The sequence below is a fragment of the Filicampus tigris genome, chromosome 14 (genome assembly GCF_054856515.1).
Source record: "Filicampus tigris isolate MCC_2025a chromosome 14, RoL_Ftig_1.0, whole genome shotgun sequence".
In the NCBI taxonomy this organism is placed as follows: domain Eukaryota; kingdom Metazoa; phylum Chordata; class Actinopteri; order Syngnathiformes; family Syngnathidae; genus Filicampus; species Filicampus tigris.
In genome coordinates this window covers 5,910,378-5,927,711 of record NC_141230.1, presented here as the reverse complement: position 1 = coordinate 5,927,711, position 17,334 = coordinate 5,910,378, and the positions used below count along the sequence as shown (strand labels likewise).

Here is a 17,334-nt window from a genome sequence, read left to right as displayed (position 1 = left end):
TTTGATGTCATCCTCAGTCGACAAGTGACAAAATGGCCATTCCCTGAGATGGCTAAAAGTGGGTGCATTTTGCTGCTCAATTTATATTCCACATACGCAATATTAATCAGAATGCCGTATTTCAACTAGTGGGCCTGCATAGAACATATTCTGGAAAAAAAATGTTTGGGGTGACTTCCACTTTAACCCGTTAAGGACGGGAGCGCATAAGCACGTTTCTACCACTAAAGCCGGGAGCGCTGTTGCGTGTTTCTCCCTTTAAAGCCGGAGAGCGTATACGTCATTTTCTTTTTTTTAATCCAATTCTCGGTCTCTTAGCCAATGAAATGCATCAGAATATGCATGTGACAGTGTCGTGAGTTGTCGGGGCATGTCCGGATTTTTTTTGGGGGAGTAATGGCGGACGCCATCGATCGCTGGAGCTCTGCTATAAATCACGCCAGTGACACACTCGCGGACTTTAAAGCCGTGAAACCATCCAAACGCGATGTATGATTAAGATACATGTTTGTAGACAAGGACGATGTCAACGTCTTTGTAAGAGAATACAGCATGGTAATTACCACTCGATTTTTGAAAATAGTGCTTCACTTGCATCTTCAATTGAAATAGTAAAGATTAATAAACGCGTGCCTGTGTGAAAGCCACATGTCTAAGCTTTCACATTCTTTTGGAATTATGTTTCGATCTGCTACATGGGCTGAGATACTAATTATTTTGTAGGTGGCGAAAATGTTAGGTTTTCAAGGGTGACTCCAAAGACGACCGTAGGTTTTAGAGCGATGTCTCACGAGTGGCTTCAGGCTTTAATGGGTCGAATGTAAATTTCAGAGGTGGGCACGTCAGGCCATCAGTCATCCTTCTGATTGACGTGCCCACCTCTGGTAAATCTGCGATTCAGTAGACTCTGACATGTGGTCGCTCCGTTTTTGTCAATGCAAGTCTGCCTCACTTCTTACCGTTTCATTGTAAAATGTCTTTTTCATTTTGTTTCAATCCCCATGTTGATGTTACATTAATTCCACTATACATTTTTAATATAATTTTTAAAAATGTTTGTTCAACAAAAGGCCTTTCAACCACACCCTGGGCCATTTTTTTCGGCAATATAATTTTCAGTTTGTCAGGTTAGTATAAGCGGCCCGTACACACCGGCCTGTTGGCGATTTGACTATTTTTTTCCAGCCTGACAGGCAGATAGACGGACAGCGGAAGGTACCCCGGATACAGATGGAAAGCGAGAAACGGACCGGTAAATTTTAGTAAAATGCCCCGCTCTGCTAATTAATTATAACACTTAAAATTCAGATTTAGTTAGCAACTTTAAATATGTGGAATCAGATCACACACATTTGTTGCTAGGCAAATTCTGCCCAAATTGTAAAGAAAATAGAAAAATGGGTTATGAACTGGGTGGTCGACTGGTTAGCACGTCCGCCGCACAGTTCAGAGGTCGTGGGTTCGATCCCGGGCCTCCCTGTGTGGAGTTTGCATGTTCTCCCCGTGCCTGCGTGGGCTTTCTCCGGGTACTCCGGTTTCCTCCCACATTCCAAAAACATGCATGGTAAGTTGATTGGACTCTCTAAATTGCCCCATAGGTGTGATTGTGAGTGAGGATGTTTGTCTCTGTGTACCCTGCGATTGGCTGGCAACCAATTCAGTGTGTCCCCCGCCTACTGCCCGAAGACAGCTGGGATAGGCTCCAGCACGCCCCGCGACCATTGTGAGGAGAAGCGGTATCGATGATGGATGGATGGGTTATGAACTGTACGTCCATGTTACATCCTTTATGTTGTTTCCATGGCAGCCTGGGGCAGAAGGCCCAGGGCACAACACAACAGCAAAAGATGAGAATCTGCAAGACCAGGGTCACATCGGAATCATGAAGTTACTCTTTAAGAGAATACTATATGAATGACACATCATACACATTTATTTAGTAGATCGCAACTGTAATTGAAAGTAACATTGGAACATTTGAACTTGGCCCGAATTTAACCTCTCCACAAAAAATAAGTGCACAAGTTGAAAAAAGATTGTTTTTCTATTTTGTGTCAGCAACTCCACCTTATTTTTGTGTTTTTTTTTTTAAGTGTCTCCACTTTGAGCGGAACTAGCCATTCACTCGCTTTCTTTACCGTGTTAAATATAATCTGAGGAATGTGGAAGAAATAGCAGCAGTCGCGGTACTCACACACACATGCATTACACACCAGAGGAATGTGTGGAGGAAGTGGTGGTGCCATGCTTCTCTCTCTGTGGGTTCACTGGGATGTGGCCGGACAACAGTTGCTACTCTCAAAGAGCCTGGGATGAGTAGTAAACAAGTGTCATCATAGTTGCCAGCTTCCATTCAGACACGAGCACACATTAGCTCATAAGTTGCAAGACAACCAGCATTGGCTCTGTTATTAACCTCAGTGATGACACCTCACCAAAGCGGGGGTTTCCCTCGTTTGTGGCTATGTGGTGCAACACTAAATTGAATCTTGCGTTTGTTAATGACGAGGGGAAAAAAAAAACACCAAAAGCTATGACACAGAAGTGGAAGACATAACAATTTATTTTGCAATCATTGTTTTTATTGCGAAATAAGCTAATAAAAAGTGAAAACGTGCAACAATAGCCAATAGTATTGTGTTATTGTGCTATCTTAAATATTCTCGTGATGTCCCCTGGCTTGCTCCTCTCCGCGTCTTCATCGTCATCTTCATCATCACATCACGACGGTGGTTGCTGGCAGCTAAAAAGCTGTTTTAGCTAAACAGTTGTAAACAATTCAATCCGCTCCCGGTACTCCCAGTCGGTAAGTATGTGTGCATAGGAAATTAGCCAACTAATGAGCTTGAAATAATGTCATGCACAGACGGGTTTTTTTGTTGTTTTTTTGGGGGGGGGGGGCGCATCGACGGAATAAGGACGGAAGTGCTTTTAAAGGATGAGGACGAATGGGGCGGATGACGACAATAAAAATGACCCAGGTTGCAGAGTATTGGTATCAGCTGCATCACCCGGAACGGCCAGTGAAGTGTAGCGCATCTAAAAAAAAAAGGCACAAATAAGCTAAACTAGACTTGCCTTGGCACAAAAATGGACTTGTCCGTTTTTACGTCAAGCACAATTTCCTGGCTGCAATGCTTGTGTTTTTATTGTCTGAGTCCGTAAATGTGTTTGTTTGTGTGGTTCATGCCCGCAGTGTGTCCACAATTATTGTGTCTTTCTGCCCTCATGCAAGCAGGCACACGTACACAATAGACGCACACACTTACACACACATACTGTAGATACAGTAGCGAGCTGTGACACGTATTTTTTTACTGTATCTTCCTATCTATGTACCTTTGTGCAGACACAGTCTGCTTGTCATCACATGTTTCAGATACACACACACGCACACACACCAACGTCAGTTTATGCAAACACAGAGCAGGTAAGACACTTAAAGGGACGGTGGGGCGGGATGGCCATGTATACACTAACAAGTTCATTTTATATATTTTTTGATCAGGAAAATGAAAAGAGTTGTCATTTTCTATTTTATCAATAAATTTGGGAGAAATTAGGAAATAAGTGACTCCATGAATAACGCCTCTTGTTAATGAGGAGAATGGCCGCGCCCCCTACCTTTCTATCCTTGTTCAGTCGGAGTCGCTGGAGGAACCGATTACAAATTCTTCATTGGAAATCATTGTATTTTCATTGCTTATAACGTCCAAAAACGGTGATCAATCGGCACTAAAATCTATGTGGACATCCTTACTAATGACCACTTCAAGATCCATGCTTGCCTGATTTCTTGCCCACTGCCAGTCGCCATCTGCCTCCCGAGAGTTGACACGAGTTTAGCGTTGCTAAATATCCGAAATATAACCCTCAGGGTTCGTGTGCGCATTCCTGCTCTTGTCCGCTTCAGCCTGTGTAAGTGGAGAAGCGATCGCCACGGTATTTTTTATTTTGTGGAGGTGATAATGATGACCTCACGTTTTATGTCAATTAATCAAAACTATTGTGCAGAACACTTTTATACTTTCACAGGTTGAAGTGGACGAGAGTAGTAATGTGCATTTGCATTTTGGTGGCGATCAGTCGCCATTTTAGACAATAGAACTGACAAAGCGAGCAATATTACCACGCTTGGCTCGTTCCTGTAACGTAGACAGCTGAGACAGAAAACGTAACATAAGCCACGCCCCAAAAGAGGCCGGGGCAATTTGTCGTAAATCTAATCACAAAAAAATACCTTAAATCACGACTGAGTCTTTTGGGGGGGGGGTTTAGTACTGATGTCATTTTTACATGCAAACCTATTATGTACGTGCCAATGTTAAGCTCATCCAAGTGTCTCTTCAATGACCCCTGACGAGGATTGTATGTGCATAGCTTTGAACAATGCTAAAGTATTATGATTACACAGATAAGACACAGCATGCCTGTTTTGTTCACAGGTATAAATAGACGAATCAAAAGATTTACTTTTTGAAAACAGATGCGTTCACAGGTGCTAATGTGAATCAATAAATGCTTTTTTGTCCTAATGCTTTTTAATTTTTTTTCTATTTGATATTGTACCTTTTCACATGACATCTTGTATGTCTCATTTTTCATAAACAACAAAATATTGATGTGACTTATTTTAAAATTATAAGTACCTTTTTTCACATGGCGCCGACTACAATGGACTCTTTGCTTGGAATTTACCCCTTTATTTTGTCAAATTACAATTTTATCCTCCTAAAGTGAATCCTTTTTCCTATTATATATTTTCTAGATTTTTTTTGTATCATGTTATTACGACTCTCATGAAATGTATTTTTTGCTCATAATTTACGACTCACGTGATGATGATTTGTATACTTTTAATAAACATTAAACCTACTCTATATGTGGTTTTCCCTACTATATTATGTTATAATTTTCTTTTTTCTCCCTCATTTTTTATTCTTTATTTAATCAGGTAAGGCAATTGAGAACAGTTTCTCATTTACCCTGCCAAACTGTTGGCAAGTTTAGTTTCCGTGTCAGTCAGAATCGTGATTCAAACCGTCGACCCTTCGCCCACTTGACCACCCGCTCTATTAGCTGAGCGACCGCCTCACTGAAAGAATGTTGCACCAAATATACCCCCCCCCCGTATTATCGGTTTTATTATTGTTTATATATTATATCTCATAAGATTTACTTTTTGCGGCATAATTTACAGCTTCCAGCCATCTGTGTAAGACAAGATTAACTTTTTAGTGTTAATATAGTATTTTTTTTTTTTTTTACACCAAATTATTCTTTTTGAAAAAAAAATGTTTTTTTTAATCCAATTGTCCTATGGTTTAGATAAATAAATAAACATGCCAATTTCAAAACATTTAATGAATATGAAATTGTATCTGTCTCCCCACAGGCTGAAGGAGATCGATATGAGCGAGTATGACGCCACCACCTATGAGCGATTCTCCAGTGCTGTCAGGAGACAAGTTCAGTCCCTGCGCATTATCCTGGACACTTTGCAGGTTTGCTGGTTATGCTTAACTTTTTTTACATAATACTGCGTCTCTTCAGGGGAGGAATATTCTTCACCATTATTGGAAAAACTTGGTTAAACCACTTCAACATAAAAACCTGGGTTGTAAGGGTTTCAAAATACATTTACAATACAGCAGGTAAGGTAACTCTTGTACTTAAAGAGGAAATCAACCCAAACATATTTTTTTCAAGAATATGTCTCCAGCAGACCCACTAGTTTAAACTCAGCATTCTGATTAATATTGCGTTTGTGTAATATGAGTTAAGCAGCAAAATGCACTCGTTTTTAGCCATCTCTGGGGGTGGCCATTTTGTCACTTCTGTCGACTGAAAATGACATCACACTGCTCAGGGCTCAGGTAACGACCAATCATGGCTCAACTTCAGAAAACAAGTCATGTTTTAGGGGTTTGAATCAGGTGTAGTGGAGGAGGGAAGCATCGAAAACATCTAGGACAGCAGCCCTTAAGGACCGCAGTTTGACACCTGTGTTTTCTAACAGTATATCCTGGCGGGCAAAATATAATAGTGCTGAAATGAACAACGTAAAGCAGCAATATTGGCTGCATCGTGTTTAGGGAATGATGTCATTTAATTGTTTTGACTTTGTTTGCGAGTCGTTGAGGACCCGTGTGAGTACTCAAGTGCATGTGTGTGTCACATCAGAATGATTACAGAGCGGCCATGGTAGCTCGATTATTCTCCCGTCCAGGTGTGAGGCTCTTTTGTGCACGTCGTGTGGGATTTTTTTTTTTTTTTTTTTTTCCGTCCAGGTGTTTGCAACTATGTAAGCGGCAGCTTCGAACGTGAACAACACTGCTTATTGTTTGTCCTCGTCACCACTGGCCCTTAATATGAGGGAGATTACAAGTGCATGATGCCATGAAGTCATGTTATTTTTATCATACCTGATGAGTGATTTAGCACACATACACATGCACACACACACACACGCACACACACAAACACACCCGTACGCACGCACACAAGATGAAGCATTCCTGGAAACCCTTCAGCATTGCATTGTGTGTATGGGCTTTCGGGAAAGCCCCCTCATTCTTTAAACCCCCAGGAGACTTTGTTACATATAAGCACCTGCATGAGAGATTGTGAGCGCCACATAAAATGATCCAACACAACCGTGACCCTAGTGAGGATGAATGGTACAGAGAATGGATGAAGGTGGTTCTTTTTGTGACTCATTTCTAGACAGACCCCTTCTGCCTCTACAGTATGCTGAAGCCAATGCTCAAGTTCTGCTTCTATGTTTATCTTTATCTTTTGTCCTCCTGGCCGTCAATGGTTTTTGTGGTAGCATCACAAAAACAGCATTTTTAAGAAACCACCCAGAATATGTCTATTTTCTACTAGTCACAGTGTGTTCCTTTTTTGAAAAATTGGATCTGGATTTCATGTCTTTTATATAAAAGCAAAACTTTTCACACGTAGGGATTAAACGTAAAAAGTAGACAGAGAAGTAAATATTCAAGTAAAGCTCATATACTGTACCTGAAATATCTGACAAGGACAGTAGCATAGTATTTGCGCTTTCTTACTTCCTACTACTGATTTTAATCAGCACTTTGACAGTTGAGGTTTTTGCGACTGATGTGTTTAATATAGCCTTCCGGGGTGTTACTATTTTTAAATGGAAAAACCAACCATTTTTGTTTGTGTGTGCATGTGTGTGGGTGTGTGTTTATGTTCCAGACAAAAGCCAAGGAGCGCCAGTGGCTAAAGAACCAGGCTCTGGGAGAACTGGACGATGCAAAAATCATCGACGGCCTCACCGGCGAAAGGGCTATTTATAAACGCAGAGGAGAACTGGACCCTGAAGTAAAAATGATTTTCTTTTGTTTTGTTCGCCCACTGCACCACACCTTTAAACACACGCACACAATTATGCCCCCCCACAACACCCTCCCCCACACACACAGTTGACCTTTATGTGTCAGTCGGTACATTCCAGTGGTATATGTGAGATTATTATTATACCCTGGCGTTCTTCTCAGGCGTCATCTCTTCTACTCTTATGCATACTCATTGAGGGATAAATCCTGTGCTAATTATACAACCATAATGTCATCATGCATTGTTTTTTAATGCCTCATTTAGCTCCAAAATGTGCATGTCCTTTGGATGAGGATTTTTTTGCTGGTAAAAAAAAAAAAAATCAGTAATGAGTTTTGGTAGTTTGCATCAGGTAATCCAATGATTCATTTTTTGTTTGTTTTAGTTACTGACTAAATGCTTCATTGTGTTTGTGTCATGTGTTCACAGCCTGGCACACCACAGCAAAAGCCCAAGCGTCTGCGTGTACTAGCCGATGTGTCAGGAAGTATGTACCGCTTCAACGGTGTGGACGGCCGCCTAGAGCGTACTATGGAGGCTGTGTGTATGGTCATGGAGGCTTTGGAAAGCTATGAGCACAAGTTCAAGGTGAGGGTGGTCACACCCTAACATCCTGTTTGCATTTCAGCGTTCCTCAAGGCAATGATCTAGAACCACTACTTTTCCCTCTGTATAGTGTAATCTTCAAAGTAGGATACAATCTTCTCTTAGATGTCGGTTGAGTTTGTTTCAGTTGCATTGTCTTCTCCTAGGAAATAATGTAAAATGAATCTGTCAAGAGTTTAAAAAAAAATCACTAATGTGCTGACACCTCACAAGTTTTGCTCACTTCTTGCATAACATCACACATAATGATTGAACCCCGACTTTTGTTTGACTTTTAGAGCATATTTTTCCAGCTTTTTTGTGAAACTAAAATGCAAATGAAATGTGTACAAAACCTCACATTTAACTGTTAATGTAGAAAAACTGAAATTTAATGGAGATATTGAAAAACATGACATCATAAACCTGTTTTGCCTACACAATTTGAACAGTATATGCAGGAAGACACAGAGAATCTCATTTGGTTAAAACATCAAAAAGTGGTGATATACGAGGTTGTAATTTGGTTTTAAATTTTGTGTTTGTACATTTCATTTAAAAACACATTTTCCTGCCTGGCAACAATGCAAAAGAGCAGCCACATGTTCTGGAAACAGCCTGGTCATAACATCTTATATTAGACACAGAACATAACATCCTGAACTGAAATAGAATACCTGAGCCGGCGATGCCAGGACTAACTGCTCTTTTACAAGATAGTTATGCTGGAAACTTGACAAGTATATGGAAAGCATGTACGCATTCGATGGGGCTGAAATACTTGAGTCCCCCCACAACAACCTGCTATGAGGATTAGGGTCATCCTCTGTGCCATCCTGGGTCAAGGTGGCGCTGTTGCAACTAGCAAGTTCTATCAAAATAACAATCCTTTCATTTCTACCATTGATAAATCTAATCAGTTGTTCTTTTCTTGAGCACAGTACGACATAGTGGGCCACTCGGGCGACGGCTATGACATCGAGCTGGTCCGAGCGGACAGAGTCCCCAAGAACAACAAGCAGAGGCTCAAAGTTCTCAAGGTAGATGGTTATGGAAATGTTAATTTCTGGTTGCTGCAGCCATTTTTTTTTTTTTTTACCGACTTCTGCCAAAGTACAGTTGAAGCTCCAGAATCAAACATGATCCACTGCGTGATGGGTGATGTGCAAAGTTGTTCAGATTTCTAATCATTTTTTTCCCCCAGAAAATAATGGAAATCGAAAAACCAGGACCAAAATGTTGACATCCTCAAACCCCACTATATAGACAATTTGAAATTTTAGCATTCCTAACTCTATACAAGTATGAAGAGAATTTAATCAGTGTATAATAAGGCCAAAATCAAGCAAAACTACTCACCCTTTAAATTTATCTAACAGACATGTAATAGAAAAGGAAGAGTGTATTTTCAGAGTGCTACTGTCAGTTACTGATGTTTTCTAGGTCCCTTTGGAATAAATAAAACATTATGATATTTAATCAATACGTATTGTGCTGAGCAGTCCCCAAAACACCTTCCAATATAATATTAAGCTCAGTTTTTGTTCACAGTGTTCCCAGGCATATTCGCCATTCACAAAATATCTTATGTCAATTTTGTTATTTTTATTTATTTATTTAAAATAATATTGTCTTGACTCTATTTGTGGCATTTTGGTGTCAAGGGGCAATTTTGCTGTGAGGGCAGGAGCTACTCCTTATTAATTGCAGATATTTGCTATTCGCAGCAGGGTTTGGTCCTTAAACACTGAATATGGTTGTGTCACACTTTCCTCTTTTGCTATTAATGGTAATATTCTGTTGTGACATCACAAAAAAAACAGCGAAAAAGCAATTTACAATTGTGCAGTTTAATCCTTTGGCTCACTGAGCTAAGTCTCACTGGATTTTTGGCTCTCTTCTTCTACACAACAATTAATACCATGATTTTTGTTTTCTGTGCCTTTTTTCCCCCCATTATTCCCTCCCATCCGCTCTAGACTATGCACGCCCACTCTCAGTTCTGCATGAGCGGCGACTACACGCTAGAGGGCACGGCGGCCAGCATCAAGGAGCTGGCACGGGAGGAGGCCGACGAGCACTTTGTGGTGGTGCTAAGTGACGCTAACTTGGAGCGTTACGGCATCCGGCCCGAGCGCTTCGCCCAGGCCCTCACCTCGGATCCCCAGGTCAACGCCTTCGCCATTTTCATCGGGTCTCTGGGCGATCAAGCCGAAAGGTGAGGCGGGGGTAAATGAAGGATTACAGGATGCTGACAGAGGAAAGGGTTGATAACAGGAAGCAAGTTAAATGGGAGAATTGAAGGTGGTGGCTCAAACAAACAAGTTTATAAATCATTCATTTATAAAGAAATCAATCATCTACAACACTTTGTCAAAGTTCAACCACTTTAACACATTTGAAGTTATAACCTAACCTTTTCACACTGCCCAAACTTTCAAATTGGGGTTCCGAGCCTGGGTTAGAGCTTTAAACAACCGCTAGAATTTCAAATTAAGGTTTTAAGGCAGCATTAGACTTTCAAACAAGGGTTATTGTTTCAAGTAAGAGTTTGAGTTAAAATAAAAACAGCAACAGTTTCAGATTAAGGTTTTAATCCAGGATAAGAGTTTCAAATTAGGGTTTGAATTTATGGTTTAAAATCAGGGTTTGAAATCATGAGTTTAAACCAAAGTAGGGTTTCAAATTAGGTTTTCAATTCAGGGTTAGTGTTTCAAAGTAGGGTTTCAAATTCATGTTTAAAACTAGGGTTTGAAATTCCAAAGCATTTTAAGACAAGAGTTGGGGTTTCAAGTAAGAGACAAGCAGTTTCTAAGTAGGTTGTCTGTTTTAGGCCGTGTTTAAGGTTTCATGGCAGGGTTAGTGTGGCAAACCAGTGTTAGGTTCCAAAGTTAAATTCGACCTTACCAGTTCCAGAATAAGGAGTACAGTTGGGTTTATTCATTAAGCCCTTTGCATTTTCACTTCCACTGTCAAAAGTTGTCAAAAGTCCCGGAAGGGTGCAGAGAGATGCACTATAATGTGTTGGCTGAAAGCTGGAGAATGGTCCCTTCCAGAATAGGAAGAAAAAACAAAGCTTTTTTGTCTTATTGTCCAAATGTCAAGAAGAAAGATGTCCTCCATTGTTGTTTACTGTGTGCACTTCCTCTTCTTTGTTGTTCACACAGAAGACTGAAAGATGGATTGGACCATGTTGTCTTCATCCATTTACCAGACAAATACAAGCGTCTCTGTGTTTGCCCTTTTTTTTTAATTTGGTGTCTTTTTTGTGTGCGTCAGACTCCAAAGGACCCTTCCGGCTGGTAGATCCTTCGTTGCTATGGATACCAAGCAGATCCCCCAAATACTGAAGCAGATCTTCACATCAACCATGCTGTCTAGTGTCTGACGGTGCCTCTGACTGATGCCACACGTGCGCGCTAACGCAAACACACACACACAGACACAAATTCTCGCTATTTAATTTTAGCAACCCAAAAGTCAAATGTTGGGATCGCCTAGCTTCTCAGGAATGAGCAAGGAATGCCCCACCTGAGTGAGGACTCTCTTTCAAGGCGGCCACCTTCACTCGAGCCAATGGCGCCCGTGTCAACACGCTCCGGCCTTTCCACCCTGGCTGGTTATCTCTGTCCTGTGAGGAATCTGAGATCTTATTTTATGGTCAGACCTCCTACTCTGTTCCCTCAAGTGTCACTGTGACTCATTGCAATGTGCACGGTCATCACATCAACGTTTCAATGGGGGCACACATTCAGTGGCCTTTTTATTTAAAAAAAAGTGGTGTAGTATTAATGGTTTTAAAGGCTATTAAGACAAATAATTACTTAACGGTCTTTTCATATCAAATGGGTGCTGTCTTTATAAAACTTTAGCTTGCTAGCAGTTGTACTGGTCACGTCACTTTTTTCTAGAAAGATTTCATCACACCCCACCTATTAATACATTTTCATTACAACTTGAATGTATTTTGTTGAGATCTTGTGTGATAGACTAACAACATAGCACATAATTGTGAAGTGAAGCAAAAATGATGTCGCTTGTCAAAATTTTAAGCGGATATAAATCCACCCCATGTATTCTGATACACCTTAAATATAATCCAGTGCAATCAATTGCCTTCAGAAGTCATCTATTTAGTAAATAGAGTCCACGTGTGTAATTCACTCTCAAATGTATACACCTGTTCTGTGAAGGCCTATGTGGTTTGTTAAAGACAAGGATGAATTATGAAAAAAAAAAAATTATAAGTTTGATCAGTGATCTCCAAAAAGAAAACATTTATTGACACATTCATTTTGCACTTACATCAAGGATGCACATCTATGTATACAGTATAGTGTATGCAATTGTACATATTAATTTTGGCTATAGTAAATACAATAGATGATTTTAATAAAAGACTGAATGTTAAATTTTCATGTTTGTTTGTTTGTTTGGTTTTTTTGCACTGCGCAGTCTTCAGTTGGCTGCAGTGTGATATTTTCTTGCTGCACGAAGTTCCCTCTTGGATAAAATGTGTTCATGAAGAGAGGAGACCCTCCGTCCCCACCATTTTTGTTGTGAGTGTGTGTCGTTGCAGCGATGTGTTGATTGCTGGCTTGGGTTTCATAGTTTCCCGTGAAGTGGAAAACTGACCTGCCCAAACTGAGGTGAGTAGAGTTATTGTTGTACTGTGCGGTGGAAAAAGCCCATTATTTTAATAGACTAACTTGCTGATATTCTGTTCCACCTCCTTGACGGTACCCACCTCTTTTGGGGTAAATGTCAATTAACTTTTTTTTTTTTTTTTATTCAGTGAGGAATGTTATAAACAGCCTTCTATAGCTCATAGAGGTCGATTATTTTTAGGTAATAAGACGTACATTTCAATGAGAATGTAGTTAAATTCATTTATTTCAGTAGTTCAATTTACAAAGTGAAGCACATATTACACAGATTCATGAAAAACATACAAAATACTTTACAGAACAGCAATTCCTGCCTAATTTCTTGAGCTGGTGAATTTGGGGTTTCCGTTAGCTGTGCGCGATAATCATAATTATTTTAAGACCATGAAATTTCACTCTGTGTGAAATGAGTCTACTGTACATAATAAATGACTGAAATCTGTAAAATACGGCTAAAAATTGTATAGCGAAAATCTGTGGATAATTGACGCCCATATACTAATATACTCAACAAAAATATAAACGCAACACCTTTGTTTTTGCTCCCATTTTTTTCGGAGATGAACACAAAGGTCTAAAACCTTTTCCACATTCACAATATCACCATTTCTCTCAAATATTGTTCGCAATTCAGTCTAAATCTGTGATAGTGAGCACTTCTCCTTTGCCGAGAAATTCCACACCATGATTAGTGCACATGTGTGCCTTAGACTGCCCACAATATAAGGTCACTCTGAAAGGTGCAGTTTTCTTTTATTGAGGGAGGGTCTGAGGACGCAGAAAACCATACACGCAGTCTGCCATCTGCCCTGAACAGTGCAAACTGGGATTCATCCGTGAAGAGAACACCTCTCCAATGTGCCAGACGCCATCGAATGTGAGCAAATGCCCACTCAAGTCGGTTACGACAACCAACTGGAGGCAGGTCGAGACTCCGATGAGGACGTCGCGCATGCAGATGAGCTTCCCTGAGATGGTTTTTGACAGTTTGTGCAGAAATTATTTGGTAATGCAAACCGGTTGTTTCAGCAGCAGTCTCAAACCACCTAGGAGGCGAATAAGCTGGATGTGGATGTCCTGGGATGGTGTGGTTACATGTGGTCTTTGGGTGTGAGGCTTGGTTGAATGTACCGCCAAATTCTCTGAAACGCCTTTGGAGACAGCTTATGGTAGAGAAATGAAAATTCAATACATGAGTCATAGCTCTGGTTGACATTCCTGCTGTCAGCATGACAATTGCACGCTCCCTCAAATCTGTGGCATTGTGATGTGTGATAAAACTGCACCTTTCAGAGTGGCTTTTTGTTGTGGGCAGTCTAAGGCACACCTGTGCACTAGTCATGGTGTCTAATCAGCATCTTAATATGGCACACCTATGAGTTGGGATGGATTTTCTCGGCAAAGGAGAAGTGCTCACTATCACAGATTAAGATCGGTTTGTGAAAAATATTTTTATTGTGTATGTGGAAAAAGTTCATCTCGGAAAAAATGGGAGCAAAACAAACTGGCTGGTCCCAAACTGGGACAATGTGGTGGTCTGCTGTGTTTCGTTTACAAATTCTTAGAGGAAACAAAAAGTGTGAAACACTCAGTTTTTCAACTTCAAACTAAAGTGCCTCATCAACTGTTTTCCTTTGAAGGTCCAGAGAAGGAGAGCACAAGCGTCCACTCACTCACATTCCCAAGCCGCTCTCGTCGGGAATCTCCCACAATGCACCGGTGTTCTTGGCTGCCGTGACCGCTGGCTGGGCAGTAATGACACAGTGCTCCACTTTCTCCCGGACTATCATTTTATTGACATGGTGTGTAACACTTATTTGGGGAAAAGTCAGCCGCCGTTTCTGCATGTGATGCCGCCTAGACGCATGGTGGCGTCAAACGTGTTTGCTTCAGATGAGTCAGTTGTTTAAAGAAGAAAAGTGAGCAAACTATGTCAACGGCAATGTCATCATGTCAGTGTGGAGCATAAAAAACACACACGTGAATGATGGCCATCCTCCCCACACACTTGATTGATTAATGACTAATTGAAGGCTGAAGTCACGACAGTGCAGCAGGCTTGGGGTGGAAGTGGGGTCGAGGGGCATGAGAAGGTGGTGGTGGTGGTGTTGTTGGGGGGGGGGGGGGTCGTCGGAGGGACATATCGTTACTCTTAGCAAAGCAAGGTGATTGATAGCCGGCTGTCAGCATGCTGGAGTTCACACTGTAGGAATGTTACGACGTGGTCACCAGATTTCTCAACCATACGTGTGTGGGTGTGTGTGTGTGTGTGTTTAGTCATGTGTCAGGAGCGCATGGGGTGTCAAGTAGGGAAGTCAGCCCAAGTAACAGAGCTGTCGCTGGTTCATTTTACAGAGTCTAAGGTGTATTTTTTTCTGCCCAACAAATTACATTTGTTGTCTGTCAAGATATTTTACATATAAACATGTTTATCCATTCGCATGCACTTACACATGTACAAAATACCTCTCCGTCCATTCACATGCATAAAGACTGTTCATTCATATGCACGCAAAATGTACACATCTGTTCATACGCATGTGATGTAAACATACACCACTCACAAAAAGTTCAGGAAAAAGTTCATGATACAGGTGAGCCCTGAAATAAACAATCATCTTTACAGGTGAGCGGCTTCTCTAAACTCGAACACACATTTACAACTGCTTAATGTTTCTGTGATATTTGCAAAACTTTCAGTACTGTTCACACACCCAGTACATTCCCTGATTCAATTGGAGCAGGTATTTAAACAGTCCTCTTCATCATTCTTTTCACATTTTGAAATCATGAGGCCAAAATGACACCTAACACTTGGTCAGCAGTATCTTCTCTACTGCGAGGCTTCGAACAGGATGTTCTCATTTCATCAAATGCCTCCCACCTGACCATTTCAGAATGTCCTGTAAAACCTCTAGTAAAAAGACACACTTCTTCATAGGAAAAATCCAAAATATTAGGTCTCCAGTGTTAATATTTTTCTCATGAAAAATCATTGACTGTAGGGTAGTTTAGATGGTTTTCGTAATCATCCTCTGAAAAGCCATTTTTAAACAGCGATATCTGGAAAATTGTCTAATTTGTGCAGTCAATATCTGTTACTAATAGCCTCCAAATTTGGAATGTCAGGCATGGTGCTCAATTATATCCAAGTATGGTAGGTACTTAAACCTCTCCCAATATTTGGCTGGTCAAAATGAAATAGCAAATTTGAGTTGTTCAGCCCCCATTTTTGCAGAATGAAGACTTCTATCACTTTTGCCTCTATATCTGGTGCTAGGTTAAACAACCTCCAAAATATGGTTCTGAAACCCAGAACAGTTAGATGTGCATTAAGTTACAGAGGGTCAAATTAAGATAATCTGTTAAGGGTATAGTGCATTTGAGGTTCATCTGGGAATTTCACCCAGAAGCTTAATATCCCTAACTTTTTGTTAGTCTCGGATATGTCAATGTCATGAAACACGTCTGTCAATCACAAAAACACATAAACATCAGTCTCTTCATTCACGTTAACACATGTACAATATGTACATTCAAATATAATGGAAATGTGTGTATATCCAGTCACATATACAAAATACACACAAAATCTAAATATCTCTCTGTCCTTAATGGTGCAAAAGTAGCAAACACCTGATGTCACGTCGTAATTAACTCGAGAGGAGCCTTGTGCCAAACTGACTCACTGGGCCAAAGAACCCGACACTTAGAAATGTGGACCCTCAGACTTGTTGGCCACGGCTTTTTTGGACCATTTGATGAAAGGCATGTTTGGGCAAAGATGCTATTACAAGACCTGCTCGTCATCACATCACCTGTGATTAATGGCAGTGTGCTGCAAGAGCTACTGTTCACTGACATGTCAGTCAGTGCCTTAATGGCCTCTCAATTCACAGAGGAGTGCACTAAATGGACAAAAGGGTATCTGGACACTGTATCAATCTGTTCTCATACACAAAAAGGATCATGTCAACTATGTCAACATATGAATGTGTAATTGCATACACACACATAGGGCCCTATTTTCATGCCCAGCACAAGTGTAATGCAAAGTGCAATCTAACTGTGCGCAGGGGTGGCGCTTTCTTTCTCTTGGTACTTTCATAGAGGGGTGCAGTTAGAAATGGACGTTTGCGTCATTGAGGGAGTGAACACAGCTTGATTCCTAGCCAATCGAAGCAGCTCCTCTCATTCCCTTTAAATTCAGCGCAGGTGCGCGGTCTACATTGTGGAAGGAGAAAAGACTTGCTGAAATCCATGCAGCAGATTGGCACATGCAACGTACTTTTATAAGGAAGTGCAAGAAGAGCTCCAATAGCAGATGATGTAAATTTGGCCACTCTAAAGTGGGTACTTGGAGACCACGTTCCACCCCCGATCATGCGTCTGTGTGTGACCCCAGACCGCATCAAGGCTTGCATGAAAATCAGGATGCACCAGTCCTCCTGCTTGAGCACAGCTGTACTGTCCATGTAGGTAGAGCCCATTATGTAAACATCTGACTTTACCATTCACATGCCACCCATGACTGAATCTGCCAAAAACGCCTCATGAAAAATCACTTCAAATTTCATCATCAGATCTGCTGCGGGAAATTATCCAATTTCACATAACTAGTCAGAAAAGTATTACAGTGGTACCTCTACTTACGAAATTAATTGGTTCTGGAAGAAATTTCTTAAGTAGAACATTTTGTAAGTAGAGACGCGTT

General features: G+C 40.8%; 1 protein-coding gene across 2 annotated transcripts in view; it reads left to right on the top strand.

Annotated features, from left to right (window-relative positions):
• vwa8 (von Willebrand factor A domain containing 8) overlaps positions 1-12,369 on the top strand; it is a 76,292-nt gene extending 63,923 nt beyond the window's left edge. For both annotated transcript variants that reach the window (XM_086051806.1, XM_086051805.1), the window contains 6 exons: positions 5,396-5,504; positions 7,228-7,353; positions 7,798-7,956; positions 8,895-8,993; positions 9,933-10,171; positions 11,233-12,369. In XM_086051806.1, the coding sequence (XP_085907932.1) occupies positions 5,396-5,504; positions 7,228-7,353; positions 7,798-7,956; positions 8,895-8,993; positions 9,933-10,171; positions 11,233-11,341 (841 nt within the window). In that variant the 3' untranslated portion in view covers positions 11,342-12,369. The remainder of the gene's footprint in view (positions 1-5,395; positions 5,505-7,227; positions 7,354-7,797; positions 7,957-8,894; positions 8,994-9,932; positions 10,172-11,232) is intronic.
• The last annotated feature ends 4,965 nt before the right edge of the window (positions 12,370-17,334 follow it).